At 38.3% G+C, this 16,048-nt stretch overlaps 2 protein-coding genes across 10 annotated transcripts in view; one reads left to right on the top strand and one right to left on the bottom strand.

Moving 5' to 3' along the window:
* The window catches only part of LOC127414253 (histone-lysine N-methyltransferase NSD2-like), a 38,933-nt gene extending 34,290 nt beyond the window's left edge, over positions 1-4,643 (bottom strand). For 2 of the 6 annotated variants that reach the window (XM_051652151.1, XM_051652156.1), the window contains exon 1: positions 2,026-3,390. In XM_051652151.1, the coding sequence (XP_051508111.1) occupies positions 2,026-2,760 (735 nt within the window). In that variant the 5' untranslated portion in view covers positions 2,761-3,390. Of the gene's footprint in view, positions 1-2,025; positions 3,391-3,419; positions 3,614-4,381; positions 4,411-4,439 lie in introns of those variants that run through there. The other 4 variants (XM_051652152.1, XM_051652154.1, XM_051652153.1 and 1 more) reach the window with 4 other exon arrangements.
* A 2,004-nt stretch (positions 4,644-6,647) lies between these two features.
* LOC127414115 (mitochondrial proton/calcium exchanger protein) overlaps positions 6,648-16,048 on the top strand; it is a 40,223-nt gene continuing 30,822 nt past the window's right edge. For all 4 annotated transcript variants that reach the window (XM_051651882.1, XM_051651881.1, XM_051651880.1 and 1 more), the window contains exon 1: positions 6,648-6,926. In XM_051651882.1, the coding sequence (XP_051507842.1) occupies positions 6,848-6,926 (79 nt within the window). In that variant the 5' untranslated portion in view covers positions 6,648-6,847. The remainder of the gene's footprint in view (positions 6,927-16,048) is intronic.

The raw sequence follows: 16,048 nt of genomic DNA, 5'->3' as shown, positions 1-16,048 counted from the left end.
ATAAAGAAACTTTGTTAAATCTTTTTCTCAGAAAGAAATGTCTATTAAAGAACAGTTGTGTTTGAATTGACAATTGTTTTCACTCTGTAATATATAATTTGCAGGTAAAAGGCAGGAATGTGCAAAACTACCAATCGACCAGTCAGTGCATTGTCTGAGCTGGTGACTAGTTAGTGCAAAGGAACCCATATACAAGGCTGCTTTATGTATATTTGTATTCAACAAATAAATATATTCAATATATCATTTTAACTTGACTTAAATTATTTTAGAATATAAAATATGACATATTACCACCATGATAGGCTATTACTATTATCATAATGATACTTTAGCAACATACAAACGGAGGCTAAAGAGTAAACTTGTTCAAGAACCATTTCTGGGGCTGTATGGATTATGATGACACAGATGACAATTCACCTGTAGTCCCAATGTCATTGCATGTTATTTGCATCCTGAGATAGTCTGAGATCCTATGCAGCGTTCTCATAGACAACACTATTCTTACACACTGCTCCCAGAAAAAAATTTGAAAACTCACCATTTGCGCGTGTTCCGCGAAACACTGTCGTGCTGCACCAAAGCAAACGAACTTATGGACAAAAAAGCAAATCAGACATGCGCAGACGGCATTTCTTTCATCTGTTCTTCAAAATATAATCAGATGTTTCCTCAAGCATGCGTCTTTGTGTCTAGTCGGCATTTCTTGTCGACAGTGGTGGGTAAATGTGCAAAATTACCTGCCACTGTGCATGAATGGCTGTTAGATTATAAATACTGTGGGGACGCTACATGTAGTTTACACCACCCAACAGTTTGAGAAGCCTTTTTACAGCTAAACTATTTATTAAAGCAGTGTCAGACAGAATCTGCAGAATGACTTCTGACAAATATTCTCCAAAACACCTCTCAAATAAACATTAGGATTATGCATAATAACAGGAACATTGATGACAGCCGAGGATTTAGACATCCCACAGTGAACAAACGGTGCTTTGTTGGCCGTAGCAGTGGTGCATTAAAGGACTAAACGTAAAGAATTAAAGGAGACAACATTTCTCAGAGAGCCAACCTGTTAGTGTGGAACTCTGCACACTATACATATAGTGGAACTATACAGCTTCCTATATTCATCTATTAATCATTGTAGCATTCATTTTTTTATTAAATAAAAACAATCAATTTTTCATCAGGGAGATGATTTTAAAATCGTTTGGCTCAAGAATCGTGATTTGTAACGGAACAGATTTTTTTCCCCAGCCCTAAAGAATAGCTAATTTTGTACAAAAGGTAGTGGTAAAATGTGCTGGTAAATGAGTGTCATTAATGGAATAGTTTACCCAAAAATGTTAATTCTCTCATCATGTCCTCACCCTCATGCCATCTCAAACTCACATAACAGTACATTTCTTCTGCGGAACACGTATGAAAACTTTCTAAAACTTTTCTCCAAAAAGGACATGAAGGCAGCATTAAGGTACTCCATCCATACGACTCGAGTTGTTTAATCCATGACTTCTGTTTGTATTGTACAATCCGGCCCGACTGGAACACGGTGCAGGCGATTATTTGATACTGCATGCGTTTGCCACATAAATAAGATGTTGCATTTCAAGTTTTTATCATCAACCTTATGGTGATCATGGTACATTTTATACGTACTGTGTTTGGTTCGTGTACAGTGCTCTGCGTGTGCGTCAAGCGCAAGGAAGTATGTGAATGAGCTTCTCTCATGAACACGCCAAGGTGACAGCAGATGTCAAGACTTATAATGAATAAGGACTTGAATATGTTTCTCACCCAAATCGATCATGTACGGTTCGATTCGTATGGATTACTTCTTATGCTGCCTTTATGTGCTTTTCGAAAGTTTTGGACCCCCTTTCGCATTGAATAGACAAAAACAAATCACACATCCTTCAAAACAACTCTGTGTTCCGCAGAAGAAAGTAAGTCATACGAGTTTGAGACAGCATGAAGGTGAGTGAATGATAAGAGAATGATCATTTTTGGGTGCCTTACCTGCTTTGGGTTGGGATTTACAGTAGCAGGTATTTCGCAATCAGCCTGCTCATTAGACTCAGTGGGAAGGACACATGGATCACTGGTGAGGTCATGTGGCTTTATGGTGGCGTGCAGAAGAGGCGATCTATCAGCATTTACAGGAGGGGCTAAAATGGCACGGCTCCGATTCAGTGGGGTTCTCTTTCTCACAAGCCCCCTCTTCCTCTTTCGTCTTTCTCTACTGGCAGTTGGAGAGCGCAGAACACCTTCTGATAGTCTGGAAGGGGCATTTGTGTCATCTGTTCCCTCCCCTGTATAATCAGCATCATATCGGCTAGGCTTCACATTTACAACACATTTGGTTATTTTCAATGTGAGTTCAGGAGCGGCGCTGGACTTCCTCGGAGGGCTGGCGTGCTGAGGAACAGGCTCCACGCCCTTGAGAATAGGCTGTGCCGCTGTGGCAGCACAGAGTTTTGGAATTTTGTCTTGATCGCCATTTAACAAGCGAGAAGTCAGGTCCTTCAGTCGCTCATGGGTATGGTTATGATTATGGCTGCCAATCATCTGCAGAACACTTTCTTGAGGTGTAGCTGCCAGCTGGGTGGCAGCTTTGTCCATGAGCATGGAGGGGTCTGTGCTCCCATCACCCCGCCCTTTACATCCACCAGGTGAATCAGAAGGCTGTTTCATGGTGGTAGGACTCCTGGGCTCTGGCATTGCAGGCAGTGATCTCCCCTTACTGTCTGTCATTACGAGTCAGGGGCCTGAGAAACACAAAAGTAAGAGAAAATGTTTTATTATTATAAATCCAACACGTTTACAACATACTGTATTGAAAATACAATTGTTAGTCACAACATGCCATGTTCCTACAAACATAACTTCGTGTTGTAGTTATGACACAACAGACAACACATCAGTTTTAGGAGAGAGTTTCATAATAATTCAAGTAAAATCACGTTACGTGCTAAAGCTAGCAAATTCGGTTCGATTTCTCTTTTCTTAAAACATTCTGGAAATAAAAAAAATAAAAGGGGGATAAAATCTGGAAAGTGTAAACACACACACACACACACACACACACACACACACACACACACACAAAAACTAAAACCAACAGATAAATGATAAACTGAGAAGAAATAGGTCTTCAAAACAATTAGCCATCGTCGCTTATATTGTTCACCGCAGATAAGCAACGTGCGGACGGACGCAGCGCGTGCTGACCACTGCACCTGTGCGACTGCTGCAAGCTGCAGCTCACAAAAGCTACAAAATAAACGATTCATACGGCCATTTCGTTTTGTACACATTAGGACAGCGTGGCTAAAGTCAACATATTCAGTTAGTTATGCAGAGGAAAGAGTTTGAGAACTTAAAGTGGTATGGTCCCACATTAAAATGGCTACCGTGGCAGATACACTGTGAGGGAGTGGGTGGCCAGCCGCTTTCATTCAGTTCAATGAGTGGGCCCGATGCCACCTCCTCTCAAATTAATCCTGAAACAAAACATAATGAAAGTTAAATGCAAAATGAGCATTACGAGCATTCTACCAATAAAATATCAAACGTACCGTTTATCCCAATATGCCATGCAACATGGCAATAAATGAATCAAAGTTTATAACCGTCCTTCTGCATGAGAATCAGAACAAGATTTAACTAAAGCTTTCCTTAATGGAGTGACCAGTCAAATGCAAATGCCTGAACCGTCCTACACAAGTAGCAGTTACCGAGCTATTGTCATTCAGCATGAGCAGTCGGGATGCCTCGTTTACATACGTGAAGGGAGATTATGGATGAGACGGACTCAGTGATGGGCTCGTTCAACAATATCTGATAGCACACCGCAAACTGCAAGAAAGTGAACTTTAACGCCACAGACCTCTAAACTGAAACGCTGCAAAACCTGAGTTTAAACAGGAACTGTAAATACCAAATGGAGTAGAAGTTATCATGCCATATAGGGCCAAAGCTCGTAAAAGTTACTGTATAGAGCTAATATGATGCTAGCAACGAAATGACTCGCCAAAAACAAATAAAACGACTTGTGCGATTTCTGCACTAGTATGCAATCTTAGAGAGGGTGTCTGAGGATGGGCTGCCCACTATCCGTAGGACACTTTTTAAATAGTCACTAATTTACCCCTCAAACTAAGCTGAATTGCCCTACGAACTAGCACGCTAGCTAGTGAGATACAGCTGCCTGTGACACACTGCAACTCGACCCATTGATACATGAGACACATTTTTTTCCGTCTCTAATATCACACCCGACGTGTAATACACAACAACCGCCCTTAATTGTGATGTGCCACGATTTATTATGTGGGGGAATAAAGCAGTTTACAGCATCTCCATTACTTCAGACCTGAATTGAGAGGCTTGCGGGAAACTCTCTCATCCCAATCAGCGCCAAAAATACTCACATCCGATTGGCTGACACTCGACGGCACAATTCAACCGGTCTTTTCAAATATCACTCTCTTCAAGGATGACTCTCCGATGAGCATCTTCACATTCATCCTAGGCGTGCTTAAACCTCATAGCGGATTTGTAGTTTAAGATAAACTCGTGCGATTCTGAGGTCATCTGTTTTTGTTTTTATTTCGAAAAAAAGGCAAAGCGACACCGATCACTGCTCGAGGAATTGAGCGGAGGAGGGCTTCTAACAATGTGACGTCAGGCGAAAGAGGGCGGGAACTCGTTGTGGTTGCCAGTTGCTTGTACAAAAGACACCATAAGATATGCACATTTAATGTTTTCTACTGTTAGATATTGTTTTTTTTTGTTTTGTTAAGATAATCAGTTAATATTCATTCTGAATACTGTTATTCTCTATAATAATTATAATAAAAATATATAACTGTAACCTATTAAAGAGTATTGATTTATTCTCCATTACAAAAAAATTGTAGAACATGAATCAATACATTTAGCAACTTCTATAGATTAAAGTTGTATCAAACACCACAAAAACCTATTATTACAATAAATGTGACATTTAGCTATGTCGTTATTTAGTGGAGTGAATTAACTACAAATTATGTTTCTCTGTGTGTCATTAACTTGTGACTTGTGCCTTTTGAATTGGTTTAAAAGAGAAAATCCCCCAGAAAATATTTTAATCTCAAGAGACTAACCTGGTAAAATTAAGGTTTAAAAGAAAAAAAAAAGAAGATTAGTTCAGATTTTTTATTTATTTGTTCAGTGACCATTTTTGTAAATCACACTTTTAGGTAGCAACAAATTAACATATTTTTTTGTTTTGAGTGAATAAATTTAACCATTGATAAAGCCATTTGTTTATGACCAAAACAAATGTAATTGTACTTTATTAAAACAGCTCTTTAAAATAATTAATTGCTGTTAGCAGAGCTAGAGATTTTTAGTTGGTCTGAGATTAATATTAGCTCTCCTAAATAGGGTCTAGCAACACCTATGGTACAGTTTCATTTTTAATATTGTCATTTATTATTTGTGTTTTTTGGTTCTCATAAAATAAAATTAGAATGTAGAATTTCCTCTAAGTATTTTTTATATTAGCCATGTTGATAAGACTTGGCCTCATTGTCGAATTTTGCTTTTACAGAGTGTCTGGCAACCTGGAAATAAGCGCGCCAGTACTCCCAAACATCATGAAATGTTTGCCAAAATCAGTTTATAGGCATTTCATGTCCGTTTCATGAAGCAGGTCCTACAATTTTCGACGAATATTTAGAAACTTCGAAAAATAGAAAAATATCTCAGCTCAGTAGGTCCTTAAAATGCAAGTGAATGGAGATTTCTCATTTGAAGGTCCAAAAATCACAGACAGTCAGCATAAACGTCATCCATACACCTCCAGCTGTTAATGTCTTCTAAAGCGACACAATTGCTTTTGGTGCGAAAAAGATAAATATTAAAGTTTTTTTTTTTTTAAACTCTAAACAAAGACTTTGCTCTAAATCATGCTTCTGGCCGGCAGGTGACATAATCGCATTGGCATTTAAAACACGTGAGAACTGAGGCACGTGCGTCACAGCCGGAAGGGCAGCGCTGTTTACAATAAAGGAGGAACGCTGTACAGTTTGTATCTATTGCATCTGTTTCTTTATTCACAATCACAACTTTGTGTGCTTATCCTGGATGTCTCAAACGAGTGGAGAATGTGAGATTACCTCGGTATCCATGGCAATGGGAATACATCACACAAGAGACCGCTTGGACTCCACCCTCTCGTGAAGCATTGGAGTATAGTTAAAAGTATTTAAATTTTGATCTTTTTTTTTGCACCAAAAATGATCGTGTCACTTTAGAAGACATTCATTTAACAGCTGGAGGTGTATGGATGACGTTTATGCGGACTGTCTGTGATTTTTGGACCTACAAAAGAGAAATCTCCATTCACTTGCATTTTAAGGACCTACTGAGCTGAGATATTTTTCTATTTTTCTTCAAATCTGTCCTGGTGAAGAAAGAAAGTCATACACACCAGATATATCATGAGGGTGAGTAGATAATGAGAGAATTTTCATTTTTGGGGTGAACTATCCCTTTAAGACGGGGCAGCACTTCATCATTTATTCTGGGTCAGTCCTGTCACCACCAGCACAATACGCCCCCTGCTGGCCTAACTCGACCCAACCACAGGAACACGGAAGCAAATGACGAGCGCTTGCAAACTCATCGTTTGAATCAGCGAGGAGGGTGCAAGGACATTATCTAAGAGCTTGGGACTATGACTTCTGTGGATAGTTCATAAACCGTCTGCGTACTACATTATACGCCCATCCAGCTTTATTGTAAGAAGTACATTAACGTTACACGCCTTTTCATCCATACAGACGGGAACAGAATGGCATCGATTTTGCTCACCAGGTCTCGGACTCCGTTGCTGAAAACATCCAGGTTATTAAAGAACGAATTCAGAAAAGGTAATAGCCAACTGTTTTCACGTATGTGTGAGACACATTTTTATTGTTTAATACGATTGTAATTTTCTTGGCCCCTTTATTTTAAAAAAGGTCAGTCAGCCCTCTGCGAACTGTCAAATACTGTATGTGAGGCACCTACCTGCGTACATTAACCCGTATACTTTATATCAGCAAAACGCAACGCGGCCTTGTGACTAAATAATATTCCACTGATTCACTTAAAGTGTTTTTTAAATTTGGATATGCCCAGACTAGTGATGTATAATGCAAGTGCTTCTGCGTCTTTTATGAAAAGGGTCATAATAGACAGAGTCGTGTGTAAATCAGAAAGTAACCTGGCTCGCAAGATTATTGAACTACTGGTGAATTCGGAGGCTTAAGTGATTACCTAACAAGATAACTGTTTAGCTTCACAGAATGAAGCGATCAATAATCATCGAGAACCATCCAACTTCTTAACGTTTTCACGTGCTGAATGGTGTCCATGTTTATGTGATGCCTCCAGATAATGGAGGCTCACTGTAAGCTGTCCGTATGTGTCAAAGTGTGACACGTGTTTGCGCTTTTGTGTCATCATGCTCTGTTACTGTACAGTAATTTCCAGAAAATAATGGTGTTGTAACGGTTGTTGACCTCTGTTTTGCCTGGCCATTGTTATGATCAAAACGGGTCGTTTCCACAAATTTAAAGAAACAGTTGCGTTTCGTGTAATTATAGAATAATTCTTTTGTTAGTTAGACATTTAATTAAAATGTGTTAATTCCCATTACGCCATAAATCCATTTACCAATGTATTGTAACTGACGCCCTGTCTGATTACGTCGATGTGACGCTATAACTCGGGGATAAATATCAGCGATAATCTATCGAGCATGTTGTTTCATGTGTTTAAATAGCCGTAGTCTGTGTGTGATGTGACTACGTATCGTTTACAGCACTACATCCTGAGAAGAGGTTTTTTGCCCGGTGTGTGTTGGAGGTTATGTGAGGACATGGCTCGACATAACCGATTCAGCCTGTGGCAGACTGCAATGAGTACTTCCTATTTCACCCACCACAGTATACTCATGCAAACGCACTCAAGTCAAATGTATTTTATAGCCCTTTTCACAGCAGGCATGTTTCAAAGCAGCTCTACGTGAAATCATGCTATAACAGAAAATGAATGAATATAATGGCAATATTAGTTTATGTTTATGACTATTAGTTGTTAAAATTAGTAAACTAATTAGGCTAAGTGTTGTGGGTCAGTGGTTAAACAAAATGATTTTGTATGAACTATAAGTGTTATTGTTAAAGTCCTTGAAGTCATCCTGAATTAACTGACCTAATACACGTAGATGCTTTGTCCTTTGATTTTGGCTGATGAAGGCTTTTGTTAGTGGTTAATTCATTTTCAGTGTAGGTCCTTTTTTTTTTTCTTTGACCAAGATGATATAGGTATCATTCAGTGAGGATTATTGCAGTTTGGCTTGAAGCTTATGGCAGGTAATTTTGGTGAACTCCATCCTGAGCCCATGCTTTAGACAGTGGCTCATGAAGAATTCCATGTCTTTGAGTTTGCATCAATTCATCCTCTGTGAAATCTGTCATAGTAGACTGAAGTGAAGTCTGGTTGGCACATGCTGCTGTTGGTCATCATCACTCAGCGACACAGTGGGAATCAGACATGAGGCAGGACCAGAGATGGATCTGGCAGGCTCTGGTAACCTCGGGATATAATCTCGGGAAAGAAATAGAATAAAATTAGCGTAGATGCCATTAAAGCAGGGTTAAGGTATAAGAGAAGTGTTTTCGGTTCCGGCAGACCTAATTAAAGTAGCATTCCTATGAATTGAGAGATAAATTAGGTGTATACCTGGCTGAATAGATAAGTCTTTAGTCTAGACTGAAACTGAGAGAGTGTGTCTGAGTTCCAAGCACGGCTAGGAAGACTATTTCATAGTTTAGGAGCCAAATATGAAAATGATCTCCCTCCTTTTGTGGATTTTGATATTCTCTGTATTGTTAACAGGCCGGAGTTTTGCGATCATAGTGAATGTTATGGATTATAGCATGATAGAAGGTCACTTAAGTACTTTGGAGCTAAACCAAAGCTTTGTAAGAAATAAACAGAATTTTTAAATTAATATGAAACTTAACAGGTAGCCAGTGTATTGCAGATAAAATGGGGATGATATGATCATATTTCTTGGTTCTAGTAGCACTCTAGCTGCTGCATTTTGAACCAACTGAAGTTTATTTATTAAACCTACAGGACATCCACCTAGTAATGCATTACATTAATCTAGTCTTGAGATCATGAACGCATTAATTCATTTTTCGGCATCAGAAACAGATAGCATGTGTCTTAACTTGGTAATGTGTCTGAGGTGGAAGAATGCAGTTCTACAAATATTGGATATTTTTATTTTCAAAGGTTAGATTGCTATAAAATATACCACCTAATTTTTTTTGGCTGTAGAAGTTGACATTACACTGCATGCATCAAGAGTCAGATTATATTTTAGCATCTTATTTTTTGAGGTTTTTGTTCCAATAATTAGTACTTCTGTTTTATCGGAATTGAGTAAAAGGAAATTTCTAGCCATCCACTCTTTGATATAATTTATACACTGTTAATTTGGAAAATTGTGAAATTTTGTCAGGTTTCGAAGAAATATAAAGTTGGGTATAGTCGGCATAACAGTGAAAACTAATTCTATGGTTCATGATAATGTCTCCCAGGGGAAGCATATATAGGGAGAAAAGCAGAGGCCCTAAAACTGATCCCTGTGGCACTCCATACTTAACTTTAATTTGATCTGACAGTTCCTCATTTACACAGACAAAGTGGTAGCAGTCAGAGAGATAGGACCTAAACCAAGCTAATGCCTGCCTACAAATAGCAACATAATTCTCAATCCTATCCAAAATAATGTCATGATCTATGGTGTCGAAGGCAGCACTAAGATCTAAAAGCACTATAAGAGAAATGCAGCCGCGATCAGATGATAAGAGCAAGTCATTTGTAACTCTAAGTGCAGTCTCTGTACTGTGATGTGGCATAAATCCTGACTGAAATACTTCATATATACCATTCCTCTGTAAAAATTAACATAGTTGGGAGGACACAACCTTTTCTAGTATTTTCGACATAAATGGGAGATTTGAAATCAGTCTTTAATTAGCCAATTCTCTAGGATCAAGCTGTGGTTTCTCGATAAGCGGTTTGATAACTGCCAGTTTAAAGTTTCTTGGGACATGCCCCAAGGATAATGAGGAGTTAGTAATATTAAGAAGAGGTTCTGAGATTACAGCAAACACCTCTTTTAGGAGTTTAGTCGGTATTGGGTATAACATACATGTTGCTAATTTTAATGTTTTGATCATTTTTATTGGCTCTTCCTGACCTATAACAGCGAAGGATTGAAGTTGCTCGTAGGGAATAATTTTAGTCTTCTGGGGTGCTGTGGCAGACGGATGCATAATTCCAATTTTGTTTCTGATGATTTAGATTTTATCAGTAAAGAAATTCATAAAGTCATTGCTACTATGCTGCAATGGAATATCTGGTTCAATTGAAGTTTTATTCCTAACCAGTTTAGCCACAGTACTGAATAAACACCTAGGATTGTTGTAGTTATTTTCTATAAGTTTTCTCAGATATGCTGACCTAGCAGTTTTTAGAGCCTGTCTGTAGTTAGAGACACTATCCAACCATGCACCGTAAAATACCTCTAATTTTATATTCTTCCACTTACGCTCCATTTTCCGAGCTGCTCTCTTGAGAGCATGAGTATGATCATTGTACCATGGTGCAGGATTTTTCTCTTTAACGTTCTTTAATCGAAGGGGGGCGACACTATCAAGAGTGCTAGAGAAGACTGTATCCATATTTTCTGTGACAACATCAAGTTGTTCTGAACTTTTTGCCATACTGAGTATTTGAGACAAATCTGGACAATTATTAGTAAAGCCGTCTTTAGTTGTTGAAAGAATAGTTCTACCTGAACGATAACGTTGCATAGATAGAGTTATCTTTGCTAAGCGCAGCATACAAGAGACGAGGTAATGATCTGAGATATCATCGCTCTGCGGCAGAATTTCTATATTATCAACATCTATTCCATATGACATAATTAATTCTAGCATATGATTATGGCAATGAGTTGGTCCTGTCACATTTTTTCTGACCTCAACAGAGGTGAGAATATCGATAAATGCTAATCCCAGAATATAATTTTCATCATCTATGTGGATGTTGAAGTCATCAACAATTAAAGCTCTATCCACAGCAACTACTAGATCTGACAGATAATCAGCAAATTCTCGAAGGAATTCAGAATATGGCCCTGGTGGTCTATATACTGTTGCAAGAACAAAAGAAGATTTTTTATTTATATTTGACAATGTCACATTAAGCATTATCAGTTCAAAAGAATTGAACTTATATCTTGTCCTCTGAGTAACACTAAAAATATCTCTGTAAATGGTAGCAACACCTCCTCCTCGACCTTTCAGACGAGGCCCATGTTTATAACAATAGCCTGAGGGAGTAGACTCATTTGAACTAATATATTCATCTGTTTTAATCCAGGTTTCAGTCAAACAGAGCGAATCCAAATTATGATCTGTAATGATTTAATTTACAATTAGTGATTTGGATGAAAGTGATCTAATGTTTAGTAGCCCTACATTTATATGATGATTATCTTCAGATTTTTATTTATTTTCAAGTTTGACATCAATAAAAAAAAAAATTATTGTCTCTATTTGATATATAGGTGATTCATTATCTATGTGTTGTAGTTTATGTGACCTGTGTAATGTCCCAAGGCAGCTAGCAGATGTTCGGAATAGCCTGTTTGTCTGGACCTGGGCCCCAGTTGTCAAATACTATTCCTATTAAGACTATGAGCAGTATAACTAGAGAGGAGAGCGGCACCTTCCATGGAGTCCATCTCTATTTAGCAGGTCAGGTCTACCCCAAAAGCTCTTCCAATTGTCTATGAACCCTATGCTATTCTCTGGACAAACCAGAGAATAGGAATAACTTAGACATACCGTATCATAGAGCTGTACGATTCTGGATAAATAGAGGTTATGACAAAATGTTCTCTGCTTCAATCTATGAAACAATGCAATAAAATTGTGAATCAAATACAGTATATAAATTTAAAATGTTCTAAGTCCAAAAGAGGGTGCAACGAATACATTATAAACCGAACAGCACCATAGGATTATTGCAAAAAAACAAACAAACTATTTAACCGGTATCTAACATGCTAAGTAAAAACCAAAACAAGCAGAAAAAAGCTTCATTAACAGTTCTATGTTAAGCTGGTGTTGCGCTAGTAAGCGTATATGCAATAAAACACTATTATTTTACAAAGTGTTTTTTAAATAAATATTAACAATTTAAATTAAAACAATGAGGCCTTCAGTGTTTCTTTTGTCACACTTGCTGCAAGCTTGTAAAGGAATTATTCAAGAGCCAGTAATTAAATAGAGAACAGAGTAAACAGTGGTTTAAGTTTTTCAGCAACAGTAGCAATTAAACATTAAAAAATAATATAAAACAATAAAAAAGTAATTTAATGCAAAATGAAACTACTTAAATAATTGACACTCTTTAACTGTGTGATTATTAGATCTACATTAATACTGATTTGATGCAGTAAGAATGCCTTAATGCCTATAACAGACAGCATGCAGCTTGTATACATTTAGACATCACACAGATCTAACATTTAGAAGAATTTGTCCCATCTGCTTATAGCTTTAACGGCTGCGTTTGCTTTAATATCTCATCAAGACAGCGCAGATTTAATCCGGTCTGTTTACACTCTCGTAATTCATTTACAGCTGTGTGTACATTAATATCGCCTAAAGATGGGTATTTTGATTAAGAACAGCGCAGAGTCTCGTGCAGGAGCGCTGCATTCATCACGAGACACAAGTGCACGGACAGACTTGCATGTGAGCATTTGAGAGCAGCCGGCTGTAATGTAACTCCCCCCCCCACTGTACATCTTGCCATAACAGTCTCTAGACAATCATGATTTCAAGCTGGATTACACTTCCTAGTGCTTGACGCATGCGTAATGCCAAGGTGGCTTCTGATGTCAATATTTATAGTGAAAAAGGAGTTATATTTTGATCTCTTCTCACCTAAAACCGATTGGATTGCTTCCAAAGATATGGATTGAACCACTGGAGTCTTACGGATTACTTTAAGATGCCTTTATGTGCTTTTTGGAGATTCAAAGTTTTGGTCACCATTCACTTACATTGTATGGACAATACCTGCTATGTAAAGCAATTACCAGTAAAATTTGCTGAACGTATAGCAAGTGGTTTCGACCCTGAGGGAGTTCATGGTTTCTATTAGAAATTACACATGCTCTTTTGCCTACTTTCTCAACCGCAGCATTGCTGCCACAATGTGTAATTGATTTTCGAAATATACTTGAAGTGCTTCCTGAGAAACCTCAAGTAATTTATGTGTGGACTTTCTGTCTTCTAGTAGCATAGAAATGATTAACCACACCTCTGCATGGCAGTCTATAAATTAGAGGTCTGATCTGGATATGTTTTGATTAATAACGTGGATTAACCTCAAAAAGATCAACCTGCCTGCATGACAACACTGACATTCCGTAGAAGCAACCATTTGCAGAGCTTAAAGATGAGCCTATTCAAGAATATTATTATGAATGTTTTGTTTTTGTTACCTACATCAAAAAAGGTTTACTGTGTGATGAATTGGGCATCTGCAGTCAAGTCTTAACCTACGTTGACTCTTGCCAGCAGTGGGGTTTTATTATCAGGACACCAGCTCACTCCACAGGGCTTCTACAAAGCTGGTTAAATGTACCAACACAGACTTTGATGCGCTATCTGCACCAGCTGGCACAGGCAACCAATATGAATGTAAAGAACACCTGGTTTGAGAGTCAAACAACATGCAGCCCAAATTTGTCTGGTTTTGAGACAAATGACACCTGTTAAACAAGAAGCACTAAAGTTTTGCTGTGAATATTTTGGTTGATGTTGACTGTCCTATTCTACACATATCACTTGACATAAACAACTGTTCTTATTCATTTGCACAGAGATGCAGATATCATGATGTTTTACCATACTTCTGCTGTGGCTTTTTGTTCTAAAGACCATATATCATTGTTGACCTTATTTTCACAACCATACATGAATGAGGAATTTCTAAGGAATTTAATGTGTTCCAGTCCGGCTGTTTTATCACACTCTGAGAAGGGCTGCTACCTCTGATAAAACCAACACTTACAAAACTGACAGTCACTTTATCTGCAAGAGTTTTTGAAGGGATAAATAGCCCCCCCCCCCCCATTCCTACACAAACTTATTTCCTGTTCTCAGTGTAGTTCCTTCTGGAAGTCCTCAGGTCATGATGACCTCAGACACAGGTTGCCTTGGTCATTTCTGCAGTCATGTGCCAGAAGTGCAGATAATCAAGTGCATTTAATAATTTTTAGGATACCCATAAAAATCTGGGTGTTATGCTAAACGGTGACCCGTTGGAACTCCATAGTGTTTGCAAGTGCGTTAAACCAAGTGTAATTATTATAAAGAACAAATGTGTTAGCCATACCTGTTATTAATATTTATTGTGTTGTTGAGCAACACTACAAAGGTGAAAGTTTTAATTTCCACTTCTCTTGTGGCACCAAATGTAATTGCAAAAATAGGCTGATATTTCCCAAACACACTTGTCTTCCGATGTTTTTTGGCACACAGGTAGTCCCACCCCAAACTCGCACTGTTGGTTAAGCTAGAAGGTACATCAAACCATTTGAACAAACAGAATGTTTTGAAAGCACCACAGTCTTTGCACTGTTTGGGAAAGTCAGCCTGTGTATAGTCTCAGCCTCCGCCCACAGTTTGTGCACTAACCATCTGATGCATATTGCACACAAACCTGGAAAACACTTTCACAGTTTTATAAGCAATCTGATTGGCTGGTTTGATAGAACTTCCGTGAGTAAAAGCGCACAGGACTTTTTATCCTGATTCTTTTAAAGATAGTCAGAGTTTCGTTAGTGGCGCATATAGCAAGTAAAGCAGAGATCCACAATAAACATGTAATTTGCGTGCACCCCGCCCCCAATGACCATACAACACCATTCACTGGCAGTGATTGGTACACTGGGATGGTTAAAATTGCTATTTAAATTTGACATATTTTTTTACTCTTTTATCATGGTATGTATGTCAGATAATCCAACCCCTGGATGGCACATAATGACAAAATCGACAGTGACCGATCGCTTGACATGTCAGTCAGATGGCTCTTCCTTCCTAAGTGTGTGGTTCTAGGCCAGTTTAAGCTGCAATACAGTCCAGACCTTTGCTGTTTTTGTCAAAGGTCTGGCTATGCAAGACTAACCTATAAATGGCTTACTTGTAGTTGTCTCTTCATATAGATCTGGGATAGGAGAACGTATTGTAATATTGAAAAAACTAGACACTTAACCTTTAAATCAACCAAACACTGGGCCTATACCCTAATATGGTACTCTTTGTTGAGTTCTCTCCCAGACACACCCAAAAACTTGTTAAAGTTGAATAGTTTCTATAGCAACCTAAACTAGAACGTAAAATTTGTGACCACAAAGTTGGCCTTTTACTCCTCCCTTAAAGGAAGTTAGACAACCCCCATGATAATGAATAAATCTCTAAGTTTAGACTTCTGGTTCCATTCACTATCTCATCATTATAGGTAAACTAGTTTATTATTTAAAGACTTTACATGCAAACATAAGAAGGCATACAATAGGATATAGTTCTGAAGTCTTCTTCCAACAGTGGACTGACCTCATGATGTAATCCTAAAAGAGATACATTTAGAGAGAGAGAGAGAGAGTGAGTAAAGACAAAACGGACAGAAAGCATTTGTCCTTCAATACGATCTTCCTGGCGTGAAGAGGATTAGGCTTCTCCAGGTGCACTGGGCCAAAGGTCTCACTCTATCATCTGTGTAAGGCGAGAGAGACTGAGATTAGGCTACATGCGGGCACTGGACCAAAAGTCCTACAGACTCCGTAGTACTGAAGCTCAGAGAAGTGGGATGAGAACGGATTAATTGCAGAGTCTGGTCTGTT

Source organism: Myxocyprinus asiaticus, chromosome 23 (genome assembly GCF_019703515.2).
Source record: "Myxocyprinus asiaticus isolate MX2 ecotype Aquarium Trade chromosome 23, UBuf_Myxa_2, whole genome shotgun sequence".
NCBI classification, from domain to species: Eukaryota; Metazoa; Chordata; class Actinopteri; order Cypriniformes; family Catostomidae; genus Myxocyprinus; species Myxocyprinus asiaticus.
Note: the sequence above shows the minus strand (reverse complement) of the source record. Positions and strands in the feature narration are given on the sequence as shown.